This window comes from Culex quinquefasciatus, chromosome 2, assembly GCF_015732765.1.
Source record: "Culex quinquefasciatus strain JHB chromosome 2, VPISU_Cqui_1.0_pri_paternal, whole genome shotgun sequence".
Classification (NCBI taxonomy): Eukaryota; Metazoa; Arthropoda; class Insecta; order Diptera; family Culicidae; genus Culex; species Culex quinquefasciatus.
This window is the reverse complement of record NC_051862.1, coordinates 7,838,029-7,855,842: the sequence shown is the minus strand read 5'-3', so window position 1 is coordinate 7,855,842 and position 17,814 is coordinate 7,838,029. Positions and strand designations below refer to the sequence as shown.

At 33.4% G+C, this 17,814-nt stretch overlaps 1 protein-coding gene across 3 annotated transcripts in view; it reads left to right on the top strand.

Moving 5' to 3' along the window:
- Window positions 1–17,814, top strand: part of LOC6037430 (choline transporter-like 2) — a 40,261-nt gene that overhangs the window by 13,605 nt on the left and 8,842 nt on the right. Inside the window, exons 1-2 of one of the 3 annotated variants that reach the window (XM_038253428.1) lie at window positions 4,944–5,020; window positions 5,090–5,148. In XM_038253428.1, the coding sequence (XP_038109356.1) occupies window positions 5,118–5,148 (31 nt within the window). In that variant the 5' untranslated portion in view covers window positions 4,944–5,020; window positions 5,090–5,117. Of the gene's footprint in view, window positions 1–4,943; window positions 5,021–5,089; window positions 5,149–14,233; window positions 14,307–17,814 lie in introns of those variants that run through there. The other 2 variants (XM_038253427.1, XM_038253426.1) reach the window with 2 other exon arrangements.

Genomic DNA, 17,814 nt, shown 5'->3' with positions numbered 1-17,814 from the left:
CTACGAAATTGAGTTTCAGAACCTCCGTTATTCTTGGTTTCGTATAATTTACACCAACCATCAAAGGAAGCGCAACTTTCACAAACGCAAGGGCTCGCCTTTGTTTGAATGCAGATTGCAAAATCTCATGTCTTAAATTATGGTTTATTAATTTCAATTCTTTAGGCAATATTTGTACTTCTAAATCAATTTAGTAGTTAACAACATTTTAGATTCAACGCAAAATTGAATTTGCCTTGCGCGCTCTCTCTTTTCTCTTCTCTCGCTACGCTCCGTTACCTGCTCTTTCGCAGGCAAGCGCACTGCGCCGTGCGCAGGCAAAAACAGTCTGATGTGAATCGTTTGTGCGGCTGGTTGTTGTTTACGTTTTGTGCGCAGGTATAATTTTCAAACAAATCATTTGATTTACAAAATACTTTGTTTATATTTTTCTTGTTGATCATTTCAGCGCCGTGGAGAACTTGATAAAAACGGAACAGCTGGTGCTGGAGAACTCGATCGGTAATCAAAAAAGATTTTGCCGGCAGCCGGCCGACAATATTGTTCCGCCGAGGATGCGACCAAGCAAACAAACGATTGGCATCAAGCAATCTGAATAATCAGATAAGTACATATGATATTTGTTTGAATATTATATTCAACTTGATACTTTGTGATTTTTTCTTCTTACTTTTTCAGGTTTGGACGATTTTGGCAGTATGATCAACTAAACAGAATCGACATCGCCGCTAAAGTTTAAATATTATTGTTGTGAACCATCCGTCAAAAAGTGAACAATACTGTAAAAAATAGGTAGGTAAAAAATGTAAGAAAAACTATTAAAAATCATTTCAAAACTATTTCTAAAGTAGTGAATTTGTATGATAAACTTCAATTTACCATTTAAAAACTATTTCTCAAATAGTGAAACTGGGAAAAAATGTAGGATAAACCTTAAATAACCATATGAAAACTATTTCCAAAATAGTAGTGATAGGTAAAAATAGCAAGAAAAACCCTAAAAAACCATTTACAAACCCTTTCTAAAATAGTAGACGCAAGGTTAAAATTTTTAAGAAAAACCTTAAAATACCATTCAAAAACCATTTCTGAAACAGTAAAAACCGGAGGAAAAAGGTCGCTTTTTCGCGAAAATTTACTTTATTTTTACCATTACACAAATGGTAATTTGACGAAACGTTGTTCGGGGATTTTTAAGGTTACCGTTGCTAACCACCCTCAATTCAGATGGTCGAACTTTATGAAAAATGGTAGGGTACCATTTCCGATATGGTAATTTTAAGGTTTTCCTACCATTTTTCAAATAGTGGTTACGATCTCTGAAATGGTGAGAAAACCATTTAACACAAAGTTTTTTTATGGTTCTCGTTTATGCGGGCCATTTGTCCATCTCGTAATTTTTAAAAGGCACATCGAAATCCAACAAAGTAACCGCTGCCGCACGCGTGCGGTATAAATAAAAGTCATCAATGACAAATCACAACATGCCAACCGGCGGTAACTTGATCACACTTTTCCTCGCGACAAGCAATCGAGAAACCTATTTTTAATATTACTCGTATTAATTGTGTACTCGCAGTCCTAAGCCTCCTATGTGCAACCAAGTCGAGCATTCTTCACAAACCAATCGCTGCAAACGCGCGAAGAGGTAGATATTTTTAAATACCGAAAAAATCTTACGTTGCGGCATGTTCTGAGGAAGATGTGGAAAAAAGAAAGTCCAACCCGACTTTGTTGTGTTGTACACATAAGTCGTCGTTTGGTGAGATATTTTCGTAATAAACATTTTCCTCGCAACAACATTGCGTAAGTCGAATGACAAGCTCGGTTTGTTTAGACAGCGCCGATAGTTTCCCAACCATTTGTCATTCGAGATATCGAATGTCTCGCGAATTCCGCGAACTAATGTTCTGAAAACGGCGGATGATCTAAATTGATTGGTCTAAATCAAACAAATAGAACCAAATGTACATTCCGCCAAATGTTCCCGCTTCAAGGTTTCATATTACATTGGCCACTTGTAATACAGATTGTCAAGGCAAACAGATTGGCCAATGTTTTTGGACACCAAACGCGCTGGACACCAACCGCCCTTTACGCCCAGCAAAACTGGTAGTGTTGCAAGCGCAAAACATACGTTGCCAGTGCCGATTTATTTTGAATCGGCCAATCTGTCTCCCTTGACAATCTGTAACTTGTAACACCACAAATGATGCCACTGTCACCAAAGTTGGCCATGACCCAGAGCAACCGTTTCAAAAAACTGCCACCGCCGTAGAAACAAAGTTACCGCGGCTTGCTGCGACCTACATTATATTTTCGGCACGGGTGGGAAAATCGATTCGAGGCGCACTTGAACTCCGGGGTGGTCAAAACTTAGCTGGCTCGATTTGGTACAAGAATTTCGAAGGTTACCTCTCAAAGAACGAACCTTCCTGTGGGGCACGTTTCAAGTTCAAGAACGTTCGCCGTTTCTAGCGTGCCAGTTAGTCGCGTTCTATGACTTCCTCCATAATTTTAAAAGATAAAACAAACACCGGCGCGTTGCTTCCGAAAACCAAAACCACATGTTTGTAAGTGCGTACGGGTCGTCAAAATGATGGCAGAAACTGACTGAATCATGCCGCGCCTCTGACATTTGCCGCCATGTATTTCTGGCTTCCTCCCTCATGAGCATTAGCGACTAGCGAATTCAGTACACGGAGGAAAATCTGCCCCCAAAATCGTGAACAAGCCTTCATGAATTTCGGAACCATGAACATTGAACTCTTTGTTCATGGTTCCGAATTCCATGAACACTTGTTCACGATTTTGGGAGCAGATTTTTCTTAGTGTAGTCAGATGACGATGATGGGGCGCCAACGTCACATGAACAGCGCAACAGTTTTGCACGCAACTCGCAATACATTGCGCTAATGGCGAAGAAGTTGATTTACGGTGACATGGGACGCGTGTGGCACAGAATTACTGAGCATTGATGAAATAATTTCATTTGAGATGAATTTAGTATAATGTTTTTGAAATTCTAAAAAATACAAAAATACAAAAATACAAAAATACAAAAATACAAAAATACAAAAATACAAAAATACAAAAATACAAAAATACAAAAATACAAAAATACAAAAATACAAAAATACAAAAATACAAAAATACAAAAATACAAAAATACAAAAATACAAAATACAAAAATACAAAATACAAAAATACAAAAATACAAAAATACAAAAATACAAAAATACAAAAATACAAAAATACAAAAATACAAAATACAAAAATACAAAAATACAAAATACAAAAATACAAAAATACAAAAATACAAAAATACAAAATACAAAAATACAAAAATACAAAAATACAAAAATACAAAAATACAAAATAAAAAACAAAATACAAAAATACAAAAATACAAAAATACAAAAATACAAAAATACAAAATACAAAATACAAAAATACAAAATACAAAAATACAAAAATACAAAAATACAAAAATACAAAAATACAAAAATACAAAATACAAAAATACAAAAATACAAAAATACAAAAATACAAAAATACAAAAATACAAAAATACAAAAATACAAAAATACAAAAATACAAAAATACAAAAATACAAAAATACAAAAATACAAAAATACAAAAATACAAAAATACAAAAATACAAAAATACAAAAATACAAAAAAAAATCTCATTGTCTGTGCCAAAGTCCAACCTCCCGTCATAAATCGACAAAATAATAATATTTCATATTCGTAACTCGACTTCAAAATAACAGACGCCGTAGTCAAATCCAAGCAAACACGCACATTTAACGCTTCCTTCCTACTCGACGACCGGCACATCCATCTGGCCCGCGAACAGACGGCCGTGCCTACTTTGATTTATTTTTAACGCCGTGAACTAATCTAAAACAACCGCCAATTACCGTAACACGGCCCCGCACAGATAAGTCAGAACTCTTGGTGCGGTCTTCTGGTGGTGACCCCTGAAATTGAGCAGCGTCTGAGTGATAGGGGTCATCCGGGAATGACGTTACATTCTATTTCTTAATGTTGGTTCATTTAATGATTGTCCAACGAATAGTTTATGAATTACCCCTAATGCGTCAGACGGAAAAGTGGTCTTTCCATGCTGTCCCCCCATCAAACTTGTTGGCGTTGCTTATCAGAAAGAAAAGGTAAACAAGCATTTTTGTGCTGTCGAGTGTCTTCTTACGAACGGGGGGGATTTCACGTTTGAGATAGTGAGAAATGTTTGACGTTCGTTTACCTTATAGAAGGTTATGAATCATAGTTGTGTGTACTTAAATAAAAATCTAATATACTCTTAATAAATGAACTTTTTTTTTACTTTTTATCCGTAAATTCCTTTAATTATGTTAATTATTCACTTTAACTTTTCAATTTTATGACCACTAGTCATTAGTCAGAAGCAGCGACTATTTCCCCCAGAGAGCAATCCTGTGAACCAACCCTATTCTAGCACGAAACAGTACGACAGAGCACGTTATCTATCTACAAACACATTCTGTCGGTTGCTTCTAGTCTAGTTTCAATAGTGATATCTTCTGAAAGAATGCTACTAAGTAAATTTAACACCTGAATTACCAAGCATGGAACTGGAAGATCACTTTTTAATTTAATCAACTTTTGGCTGATTTGAAGTGGGATATTTTGGAAAAATTATAATTTGCCAAACGCGATTTCACAGCTTGGTAGCCAAAGTGTTAAACATTCTCATCCTGTGCTTATGTTCAAATTTGCCCTAATTAAGATTTCACTCAAATAAAAACCATTCAAAATCCACAAAAAATGACTCATTCCGCTGTGCAATATTGGCTAGTTTTCCGCCCTCATCCTGATAACAGACAACTCTTGTACGACAGTACAGGTTGCACTTCCCTCCCGGCTGGGCCATTTATTGAAGTCAGCGTTTAGTTCAGTGTCTCGTTATCATTTGACGGGGCGACACACAGGTGAAGAGGAAATTGAAGTCTTCTTGGGGAAGTTCTTTGTCGAGGTTGTTTTGAAATTTGTTGCTTTTGGTTTGAATTTTGAACTAATGCAGGGTTTTCTTTCTTAATTTTAGGTGCCAAATCAAGCTGGAGGTGTAAACTATGGCTAGACATGATGATGGGGAAAGTTATGGTGAGTTTTAATTAAATAAAAATGTTTTCTAAGTTATCCAGGTATCAAACTAACGTGCGAAGCGATGATTGATGAATGTGCCAACGTTTTTTCTTTGTTCAAGTGCAACTATCCGGTATTGATTTCGAAGTTCAGCTAAGTTAAGTGGTTTCTTATCAATAGTTCACGAGGTAACCAACAAAAACAGCTATGACATTTCAAACTATACCGATTTCTCTGTGATGCAAAACAGCGCTGAAAAAGATACCGAAGCTACTCTCTTGGCTGTTTATTGGCACTGAGTGAATCACTGCACTTGACGGTGTCATGTACCAACAGGCAGAGGAGATTTATAAGCGTCAATTCAAGTGCCACTAATTAAGCCACATGCGCTCTTATCTGATGGTGTTTGTGCACTTCTTTTGTTGAATTTGACAGTTTTTGAAGGATAGCTATGAAATTAGATCATTTCCAGTCTAAAAGGGTGTTTAATAGACTTAAAACATTTTTTCTAGAATTTCGAAAATCGACATTTCTTTGTGTTTCTTTTAGTTGAACGAAACTTTGTCCATATATTTTCTATATCAAATCAAGTCATTTTGTATCATTAGTTTTTTGTTTTATTCAAGACTCCACACAATTTTGCGTGCTATGTAAAATGTATATGAGAAGAATCGAAAATCTGTTACTTGATATCAAAATTCTTTATGTTCTTAAAAGTTTTAATATTCTTAAAATTCCTAAAATTCTTAAAAATTTTGATGTTCTTGAAACTCTTGAAATTCTTAAAATTCTTGAAATTCTTAAAATTCTTAAAATTCTTAAAATTCTTAAAATTCTGAAAATTCTGAAATTTTTTCAAATTTTTGTAATTCTTCTAATGCTTGAAATGAAATGCTTGAAATTCTTAAAATACTTAAACATCTTGAAATTTTTGAAATTCTTAAAATTCTTAAAATTTTTCAAAGTCTTGAAATTCTTGAAATTCATTCATGAAATTAATCAAATTCTTCAAATTTTATTAAAATTCTTGTTAAAAAATTAAATGCTTGAAATTTCTGAAATTCTAGATACTCTTGAAATTTATGAAATCCCTAATTTCTGATCGGTTAGGTGTTTTCGGCAGAGTTGTAGGTTAGAATTAGGACTTCTTAGAAAAAAATGGTACACGGAAATACAAATTCCTGATTTTTTATTTGACTTTTGACTACTAGATATTGAATTCCTTAAATATGACTTTTTCTTCAAATTTTCGTTGCAAACATTTTTAAAGTATATGTCGCCACATTTAAATGCATTTTTCTGCATTGTACATCACATTTTGTATGTTTAGAACCGTGGCTTGTTATTTCAATTTTAAAACTTGTTTTAAGCCCCTTTAAAAAACTCTAGAATTATCAAACAAAATTTCGTATTTCCAATCAAAAATAACATCTTCTGATGAAGTGCACCTATCTCAATTATTAGTACTTTTTTCGGAAAATTGTTCAGTACTTTTTTCAAAATTTTTAAAAGAAAAAGCACTTTGGTAAAAAAAGTTTAGAAAATTTCAAACAGTTTTAATTGTTTTTACTTTGTTGATCAGACTGTTACTGAACTACCACATATTTAAGATAAAATTTTGTGAAAAATGAATTTTGCTCAATTTTATCCAACCAGCCCTCATTTTAACATCCGCAATGTAATTTAATTTAAATTTAAAGAATTAACTTTTGTGATTTTTTCAGCTCTTCAATTACTAATCTTTCTAATAATTGAAAATTATTTTTGCAGAAAAAAAACTAAAAATGTCACAAAAGTTTTATTGTCTAACATTGAAAATCGAATTATTAGTTAGTTTCCGAGATATTGTGAGTTTATTAATGTGGCCTCATTAGGTGAACATTGATTAAGTTTAAACCATTGAAATTAAGTTAGATAAGAAATAAAAATATATTTTTTAACCTGGACCACATTTTGGTGCAAGAAATAATTGTTTAGAATAATTTTTTCGTCAAATTATATTGTTGTCGTTGAAAAAAAAACTAGTTTCTGACATTCTCGAAATATCCAAAAATACCTATCTATAACAAAACAAAAGTTTACAGAAAAATACAGAGAACATTTTTTTAAGAATATAATTTGTTACAAACAGAATGCTAAAAAATGCAGAAAGTTTTCAAAATATTTAATCATGAAACTTTGAACATGTCAAAACAACTGATTTTTTAAACTGTTCATACAAAACGGGTACGTAAATATATGAAAATCTGTATCTTGAGATATGATGATCAGATCAGAATGGTGTCATCGGAAAAGTTGAAGATGATAAATAAAAAAAAGTTCAGCTAAAAAAAATACACATGTCCTTATTTTACTTTTCTTAAGCTTGTTTTTCGATTCAAAAAAAATCGTAATTTAAAATTCGAAATATTTGGATATTTTTTATGGGACTCAAAATAGTTCTGGTTTAAGAGAATTTTTTGTTTGAAAAATATCGAACAAAGGTCAAAAAAATAATTACAATTTTTATTTTCAACTATAACGATATCTTTTGAAACTTTTGTGATATTTTCTGAGCGATCTATTACAAATAATTTCAAAGTTTTCAAATCAAGCTTTACTTTTGAAAGAACAATTTTAGTAATTTTATACTTTAGGCCAAATAATAACATTTCTGAAATATAGTTTGAAAAGATCAATAAATTTCATAAAAGTTTCGTTTTTTCACATAGAAAATTACAGGCTTGTTAGGTGATACTTTGTAGGAAATTTGCACCAAGTTTGCACCATCACGCAGTATGGCTCGGATGATGTCCCCTAAAACATATCAACAAATTTCTAAAATCAAAAAGCCGTATTTTGGGAATTTAACTCTGAGTGATAAAAACATAAATAGAAAAATCGGATTTTTTTCCGTGTACAATTTTTTTCGTAAAGTTCTAATCATAAGCTACAAATTTGCCGAAGATACCAAACCGATCAGAAAATCCCTTCTCAAGATACAGAATTTCATTCATTTGCATACCCATTTTGTATGACTAGCCTCAAAAATTGTATGGAGAATTGCATGCAAAAACTAATGATTCAAAACTACGTTTTTTGGCATAGGGAATGCATGGACAAAGTTTCATCCAAATAAAAAAAAAATAACATTAAAAAATCGTTGAAAATAATTGCGCTGAAAATAATTTGAATAATAAGAAAAATACTCTTAAAAAGTTCTGTGATAGCATTTAAATTCTAAGGTGTATCATTTTGTTATCAATAGTCAGCACCACTGACGGAACAAAATTAGCATTTATATTGAACCACATTAACATCTTGAAGTTGGCGAAATACTTTATTTTTTACATGTGTCAGTTTTCGCTAAAAACCGTTAAAAATAAACAAAATTTAAAACAGGTGGTCGTCTCTCTGGGAAATCTCATATAAAGGATCATAAACACTGTCAACTATGGTGAATCGGTTCATCCAAGTTAAATTGTGACACTATTTTTCGCCAAGTTTCGGCTCAATATTTATTTATTTTTTATTTGAGTCGGTTGTAATCGATTTGAAGTTTGTATTCCTTATTTCATATTTAAAACAACTTTACAGTAGTCCCATTTCGTCCAAATATACGGTAAAAAATGATGATCTTTCAATCCCATTGCACGTGTCGTCAAGAACTCGCACACCGGGCGCAATTTGAACACCGTGAGAATCTGTTCACAGCTCCAATTCGCGCACCAGTTCCGTTTTGCTCACTGAAGCAACACCCCTCACAGCATGCTGAGATACGAAAAAACACCAACATCACTACTTGATTTGCACTCGATTGCCGATCGCAAAGTTGCATAAGATCTCCGCTACACAGTAGCAGGCCATGCACGAATGATAATCTCGCAATGCGATAATTATTTCTCGTGTTCTAGGAAAAAAAGAAGAGTTGACCGACAAAGCCTACCGAGTCGCGGTGACCCGTTTAGTACACTCACCAAGTCGCTTAATCAACGTTACATCTTCCGCCGTACTTGGCGTTGCTCAACTTGTCGACTTAATTAAATATCACACACGACGCTGAGAAATACTGTCCATTCTAGCTCAAATGCTCTTTTTATCACCGTAGATTGAAGTTGGCGGGGGTCGTCCATAGATGACGCCGCAGCCCGTCAAACTTGTTCTAATTTATTTTCCATCCAGCTTAATTTGCTCGCCATTGGAACGCTCCAAACAAAGACGGGATTGGTCGTACCGCGGTGGCCGCTGGCCACTCCCTTGTGTCCCCGGCGGTGATGCTGGACGAAGGCGCTTCCACCAACCACATCCACATGCTGTTGCTTGTAGGTTTAAGTTGGGTTGTAGGTGCAAGCGACGCAAACAAAGAGTCGTCAGCTGTTGATGATGTTCGGTGCATCGGTTGTGGAGTCCGCAACGCTCAGTCAGTCTACGTCGAGACTTACCGCGTGCGGTTCGTGTGTAATAGAATTAGCGTCCGTTGTTCGGCGGAACAGCAACGTAACGAACAATATCGGTACTCAATCAGTGAACCGTAAACGTTTGTGACAAAGTTGATGCAAGCTGGAGGAAATCCGTGAATGATTCCAAATCAAAGCAACCATTGAACCCTGTTTCGTAACGAAACCAGCGCTGAACCGGTTACAGAAAGCCACCCCGTTAGTCATCCTCTGTTTGTTCTTGGGAAGCCATGGAAGTCGCGGCAGGCCGTGCAAGCAAACGCCAAGAAACGCCGCTTTGCGTTCTGTTTACCAACAAATCGTTATCAGTCGTAGCGTGCGGAATCATTCTGTGGTTGCTTAGTCCCTGAAATGCGGTTTTTGTGAGGAGAAGTTGTGTTGTGGTGACCTTGCCTCGTAAAAAAATAACTTTGTTTGGGGATACGAAGCAAAAGTGTGCTGAACAAAGACAACGTGACAAAGGCTGCTAGGGGAATTAGTCGGTGGGAACAGAGTTGACAAATTATTTCAATTATTGGGTGATTGACGCTGATTTCGGCCTAATAACATAAATATGGATTTGTTAAAATTTAACGAGACAGTTAAAGAATAAATCAGCTTTGATTATATTGGTAGATTTAGGCACAAAATTGCTTCGTATACTTTAAGTATTGTGTACTGATGTCGGTACGATGTGCCAATGATTAGCCAATTTGCATGTAGTAAATAATGTAGGTAATTGTTCACATTATTGTTCTAAACTTTATCACTGAATTTTAAAATGATTCAAAACTTTTTGTTTGTATAAGAGCTTTTAATTTTTTTTAACATTTCTTAAATAATTATGAGCCTTACATTGCAAATTTCAAACAGTTTTCGATCTAGACTATTCCAAATCCTTATTTATTTTGTGCGTTTTTGTGTGTTTTCGGTCCTGGTCAATTTAAATTTCATGCAAGATTTTCATAAAAAAGGCATGGCTAAGGCAGTCAAGAAGCATTAAAGGTTATTTGGTCTTATTTTTTATCGTTTGTTACTTATCATCTCAAATTGACAATTTTCATCAAGTTATTTTGTGTTTCAAAGTAGAATTCACGTCCTGCATTTTGATGTTTAAATTTGTTCAAAACAAATTTAAAAAAATGCATTCAAGAAACGTAAAGTTGAATAAAATAGTGATTTTATTCAAATTTAATTAAAAAAAATAATATGAAATAAAATAAAGTTGCACTTTGTAAACAAAAGTCAAATTCATATTTTTTTTCTGAATTGAACTTATATTGACTTAGGTGGTTGCAAATGTTTTTTTTTTAGTTTTTGTCCCTTTACTCCAATTAAAGTCGAGGGGGTGGTAAATAATATAAAAATTTAAATAACATGCCACTTTTGATTAAAAAAAAGTGTTTTTAAATGTTTTTCAAATAAGTCATAGACACTTAACTCATTTTGAGCAAATTCAAAATATTTTTTTTTTTGCAAAAAACACGGTTTTGACTAGTTTTGAGGACGTTGACACGAGCAAGATAGCTTTATTCTGGATTTTTTTAGAATTTCATCAATGGTATCGTTCTATAGCAGAAAATGTGAAAAACTAACAAAAACAAATAATAAAAAGTGGCTATGGAAACATAAAATAACTAAAAAGGCAAAAGATAATGATAGGAGGTGGTAGAATGAGCTAAATACTATCAAAAACAAACATTAATTAAACATGATAAATGCAAATAAAAATACTAAAAATGAAACAAGAGAAGTAAAGTTTTTTATAAAACAAAAGTTGCTCAAAATGATCTCTTAAATACAAGAAAAAAAAATTCGAAAAAATTTGCCTTTAGACGTTTAAATTTAAAAATTACAGAAATCAAAATAACAAAAATAGGGTTATGCATACACATTTACATAAGGAAAAGTGGGGCAAGTGTATCAAGTAAAGGAAATGCTCCTTAAAAAAAAACAGCCGTATTTGTTAAGGTTTTTACTATGACTTTATTGAAACGAGTTTAAAAATGGTTTTGAACTATGAAAAAAAAAAAGATTTTAAAATTATAGTTTTTCAGCTCGTTCTACAGGTTGGTGGAAAAAGACGAACAACCCGTTGAGCATGACAATGCATGAAAAATAATTTTTATTTGCTAACAATTGAATAGTTATCACTTAGAAACATCACACATTTTTTTCGCTAATTTTTTTGATTTCGCCAAATCTGACAGTTTTTGAAAACTAATGATTTTAAAACAACTGAAAAGTGTAAAATGCAATTTGAAACACTTTTTTCACTAAAAGGTGGAAAGCTTTTTATTTAAAGTTTTATATTTTTATATATTTGGTTTTTTTTGTAGTTTTTTTTTTTTCATTCTTTTCGAAGCGGATCTTTAAATTAGTTTGTTAGAAATAGGGTGACTAAAAGTGTAACGAAAATTACTTTCAAGTTTAAAATTACAATAGGTCATATTTTAAGTAAGTGTTATTTACACATAATTCCAACAAATATTTTAAATTGAATGGCTCATTCTTGAAAGAATATCTAACTGTCAAAACAAGCATCACTCACCCTACCAAATCAACCCAGTTCTGGCGCAATCAGAACTGTGCAATAACGCAAAGCTTTTTGTGGTATTTATTTTCTCTTCTTCATTCGCTTCTCTGCTAAACTCAACTCTTTTTTTTCGCACGTCTTCTTCGAGTGTCTCACACTTCCATATATTTAATTTCTGCTCCTTCGAGTTGTGTGGACTGAGTTGTTGGAACTCAACTTGTCGATAAACACAAAGAACCAAACTTGAGTCTGCGATCAGCAGAGAAGCGAGTCAGACGTGCGTCCCTCACAAACCAAAAAAGTGCTTAAAAAGTGCAAAAATGCCTCACGGCAAGAAAAAGAGGCAGTCCTCACCAGCAGGATCGGCAGATTTGAAGAAGCTAAAGAATGCCGAAGCGCTACCTGCAAAGACAGGCAGTTTGGGCAAGGACGCTCAAAAATTGTCTGGAAACCAGTTCGCTACCCTCCCTGTGGACGTGAGCGAGAAGGAAGAATTTGAACGACGGGAAAAGTTGCCACCCATTTTTGTGAAAACATCGTCATCGGATTCGGTGCGAAAGTGGCTGACCGGGTTTATCAAATCTGGTGCTTTACGAGCTTCCATTCGCTTGTGTGCTGATGGACTCAAAATTCTGCTACCTAGCAGAAAGGATTACAACTACGTTCGGGATTTCCTGAACAACACAAAGATTGAATACTACAGCCATGACGATCCAGGTAAACGCCCCATGAAACAGGTCCTCCGAGGCCTGTACGACATGGATGTGAGTGTGCTGAAAGAAGAGCTCAAAACTCTTAAGTTGAACGTGATCGAAGTCTTCAAGATGACGAGACACAACAAGGACATCAAGTATCGTGATCAACTGTACCTGGTTCATCTCGAGAAAGGATCGACAACGCCGTCTGAGCTGAAAGCAGTTCGGGCAATTTTCAACATCATCGTGACTTGGGAACGTTATCGTCCAGTGCACCGTGACGTGACGCAATGTTCGAACTGCTTGCAGTTTGGACATGGTGGAAGGAACTGTTTCATCAAGAGTCGTTGTGCAACCTGCGGAGGTGAGCACAAAACTCAAGCTTGCGAAACAATCAACGAGAACATTGAAGCCAAATGCTTCAATTGCGGCGGCGACCATTCTACCAAGAATCGAAGCTGCCCAAAACGAGCTGAGTTTGTGAAAATTCGGCAGCAAGCGACGACGAGGCACCAACCAAATCGTCGCAAAACACCACCAGCATACACGGACGTGGATTTTCCTGCTTTGGCGTCACCTGGAGCAGGATCTGTTCGAGTGGTTCCAAATCTGCAGCCATTGCCGTTGAATCAGCGGCAAAGAGTTGCAGAGAATACAACACCTCCTGGTTTCAGTCAGCAACCGAAGGAAAACCAACCAGCATCAACGGATGAAGGCAGCAGTGACCTGTTTTCACCACAAGAACTTCTGAACATTTTCATCGAGATGACAACAACACTGCGTGGTTGCAAAACTCGTGCGGAACAAGTAAGAACGCTTGGAGGATTTATCTTAAAATACAGTTCGTAGTTTACTCGTTCTAATGATTTTGAATATTTCAATGAATTTACATTTTTTTAGTTTTAAGTTAGGATTAGTTGTTAAAGTGATTTTTTTTTTCTTCTTTTTTACCCAAATGTATTCGATTCAATACAAAAATGTAAAACAATTTGAAGTAAATAAATGAACGTGAACAGTTAATAAAAAAACGAAAAATATAACAAAGATGAAGAGCATGTAGCCATCCACTTAGAATGTAAATGAAATGTAATTATTATAAGAATGTTCAATAAAGACATATTTAATTTAAAAAAAAAAGAACCAAACTTACAAACGACAATGTTATAAACAAGATTTTTTAAAGGGGTTCTCAATTTAATGTTGATGATTCGGTAAAACCGATTTTTTTAAATTGTAAAAATATGAAATTAAAAACAGAAAAAATGTTTCAATTTGATTATTTTTTTTATAACAAAAAAAACAGTTTCACAACATCACATTACGATAATATTTTTCTCAATACCGCGAGTGTGGGTGCGTTTACTTTTTTTTCTTTTTTTGTTGTTGTTGTTACTCAACTTGAAAATCTGCGTCCCCCTCGATCGTCTCAGAACGACAAGCTGCCAGTAGTCGGTCTAACGCGCCGGGGAAAGGATTGGTCGTGTGCCTTGTTTCTCCTCATCATACATACGTTTAACCCGAAGGTGGTCGGTCGGTGATCAATTCAGCTTAATTGTGGCTTTAATTGACTTTTAATTGGGCGGAACGAAGCGGTCGGAACGATTGCGGTGTTTTTTTCAGGAGCAAAAAGTGTGTTTAGTGATAAGTTTGTGAATGAGGTGGTGATTAGTAGGAGGTGTTAATTTATGTGTACAATTTTTATTTGTTATGAATCATTACACTGTCTTTGATTGGTTGTTTTTGTCTTAAATATTAAATATGTTAACAAAAAAACTTTTATAATAAATAAATTAAATTGTCAAAATAATATTACTGAACATTCTTAATCATAATTATCAAACGGAAGTAATTTTCTCCAAACCCAACACATCATTCTTCACAAAGATGGAACTAGTACGTGCTATTAATAGTGATCTGATAAGCCGAAAAATAAAAACTTTTGAGCAACCGACAGTTGCGTACTCAGAGCTAGTTTCCTCCACCATTCAAATTATTCACCAACCAACCCAAAGCAGAACGACACAACTTTTTTTTGGCCTCACAAAGTTTTTGTTATGAAGTGCCAAAAAAGCCAAAGCAAGCCGGTTGTAGAGAAAAAAAAAAGCTGTTGCTTAATTGAGTGCAAATTAAACAATCAAAGGTGACATCAGCTTTCGACACTGGATCGTGATGGGGAACCAAATTCAAACTGGAGATGCCCTCTAACGGTTGGGGAGCTTAACCGCAAAATTGTAAAGGGAAAGCCATTTTTGCGGGAAACCGCAACTAATTGTTGCTTTCTGCTTTGTGAAAACCTTTTTAGAATTTGCTTTTATTTGATGAGTTTAAAATTTTAATATCATAAATTTAATCAATATATATTATACCTCGCCACTCCCAATTATCAATTCTATAAAATCAGTAACTAATTCAATTTGGTCACACCTCAGTCTTCATTGTCACATATCTGCCGCATATGTTGTTGATTTCCCGGAATGCAAACTAGGAACATATAGCCAAAGTGTCTACGATTCATGAAGGTGTGGTGTGACTCACGTACTTTTTTCGACTTGCCGCGTGAGTACACGTAAAATGCCATACCTGGCCCCTGCTGTCGCCAGAAGTTGAGCTTAAAATAAGTTTTCAGTTTCGCTAGCGTTGCACTTTTTCCTTCGCTGAGCTTTCCTACATGTGTTTGAGTCTCAAGAAGGTTGAAAAATTTTATTTGGAGCCAACGGTAATAATGGCACAATGGTAACAAAAATTAACGAAAATGTTGTAATTTGGTCTAAAATATAAATTTGGAAAATTATCTATTTTTGGACCTTTTCAATAAATAAGCTAGATTTTAAGATTTTGAAATTATTTTTATTGATAAGATCAGAACATTTCAATTTCCATTTTTAACATTGGAAATCAAACCAATAGTTTCCGATATATCGTCAGTTGAAAATTAAAGGCTAATTAGATGAAACTTAGAGAAATTTATTCTCATCTATTCGAATTATTTGTGAGTCTGTATATAAAAAAAAATATTGTCCGACTGTAAAAGTCCTAGAGAGATATTTTTTCAGAGGTGCTATTCTTTCAAGAACTATTTTTTAATCTGAAAAACTCTAAATAAATCCTAAAATTAATATTTAAACTCAAAAAATCTAAATAAATCGATAATTTATAATAGAAAGCTATAGCTACGTTAAACTATAAATTTTCGATTTGTTTAGGTTTTTACAGTTTAAAAAATAATTCTTGAAAAAATATCTTTCTGTGACTTGGACATTCACATTTTAATGAAAAAAGTAATGTTTTTATCGATTGTAAATTCAATTTTGCTTTAAAAAGGATTTTTCATATTTTTTTGTTAACATTTTCGATATTTTCTAAACTAAACCAAATTTTTACCACGCACTACGGCTCAAAAAAAATGTTCATACATCTTCTGAAACATATCAAAAAATTTCGAAAATTAAAAAATGGTTGTTGGGAATTAAAGTTTCAGTGATAAAAAGTTAAATAAAAACTGGGATTTTTTTTTTTCATGTGCCTATTTTTTTTCTCAATAGTCCTCATCAATGCCTATACTTTGCCGAAACACCAAATGTATGGAGTATACTATGGAGACTTGTTCAATAAACTAATCATGCAAAATGACTTTTTTCTCAAATTTTCATCTAAATAAAAAAAAAATAAATTTAATGAAATCGTAGAGAACTACCATCGATAAACCACGTGGATATTTAAGTTGGGGATGGGGGAGGTATTGATGAGGACCATTGAAAAAAAAAATACGACCGCGGAAAAAATTTCTAATTTTTTAAATTAACTTTTTTCATAAAAATTCTGTTTCTCAAAATCCGTATTTTATTATAATTGAATTTTTTGGATAAGTTTAGGATACAAAACCCCGAAACTTTTGAGCAATAGAGAGCAAAAAATGCTGACGCCGAGTAATGATTTTACAATAAAATTATTTTTAAAATCGAAAAATTACTCGAATTTTTATAGGCTACAGTTTTTATGTAAAATAAAATTAGCAATCATAATGGACTTTACAGAAATGTTGATAATGTACCAAACTGAGCACATGTTTACTAAAAATTTGCTGTTTTTCGTAAAGAGCTCATGAGTGACCATTTCCGAAAATATTTTATTCGAAAAGTTCAGTTTCGCACATGTTTGATTTTTCGACATCAAAAATTTGATAAATCATTTCTATAAACCTTAAAAGTTCGCCAAAAATCATTTTTTTAACCAAATTTTGAATTTCAAAAAACGTTGATTTTATTAGACATTGCCAATGTTTCGAAACAAAATATTTTTCTCAGATTAGTTTTGGCCATATGTTTAGCTAACATTCCCTTTATATTTATATCAAAATATGTAAGCAGTATTTTTTGTTTTGTATCAGACTATGTTTGTTGACATATTTTGTTGCAACTTGATAGCTTGGAGAAAAAGTAATTGGAAAGTTATGAAAAACAGCATTAAGGCAAAAGGCAGTTATATTAGAATAAACCTTAAAAAAAAATAAAAACTTGACATGATAACTGAATATAAAAAGATTAAAAATGAAAGGAGAAAAACATAAAATAACAAAAGTTAAGATTATTTTGGAAAATCTTCTTGGCTCAAAATTACCCCTTAACAATTAATAGGTAATCGATTCAAAATGCATGTCTAAACTTGTTTTCAATCTTAAATAATTGTAGACTTCATTTGAAACGTTTAGATAAAATCAGAATCATGGTGTACTGCCTATGTTAGCCTAAAAGTTCAATTTCTCAGGTCAGCTAAATAAAAAAAATAGTAGATCGAAAGTTGATAAAATCTTAGTGGAAATCTATTAGAATTTTCTCAGTATTTTTTTTTATAAATTTCGTGAACTTAAAAAAAACGTGTCTAATGCTTGTCATCAAGCCCATCTTCATAGAGTAGTTTTTCATTTATCTTTGAATATTTTTACAGTTAAAAACGGCATTCATGTTATTTGCATTGTAATTTAAACAGCATAGCATCTAACAAATAAGTTTGAAGTCTTGCTTATTTGCACAGGAGCAGG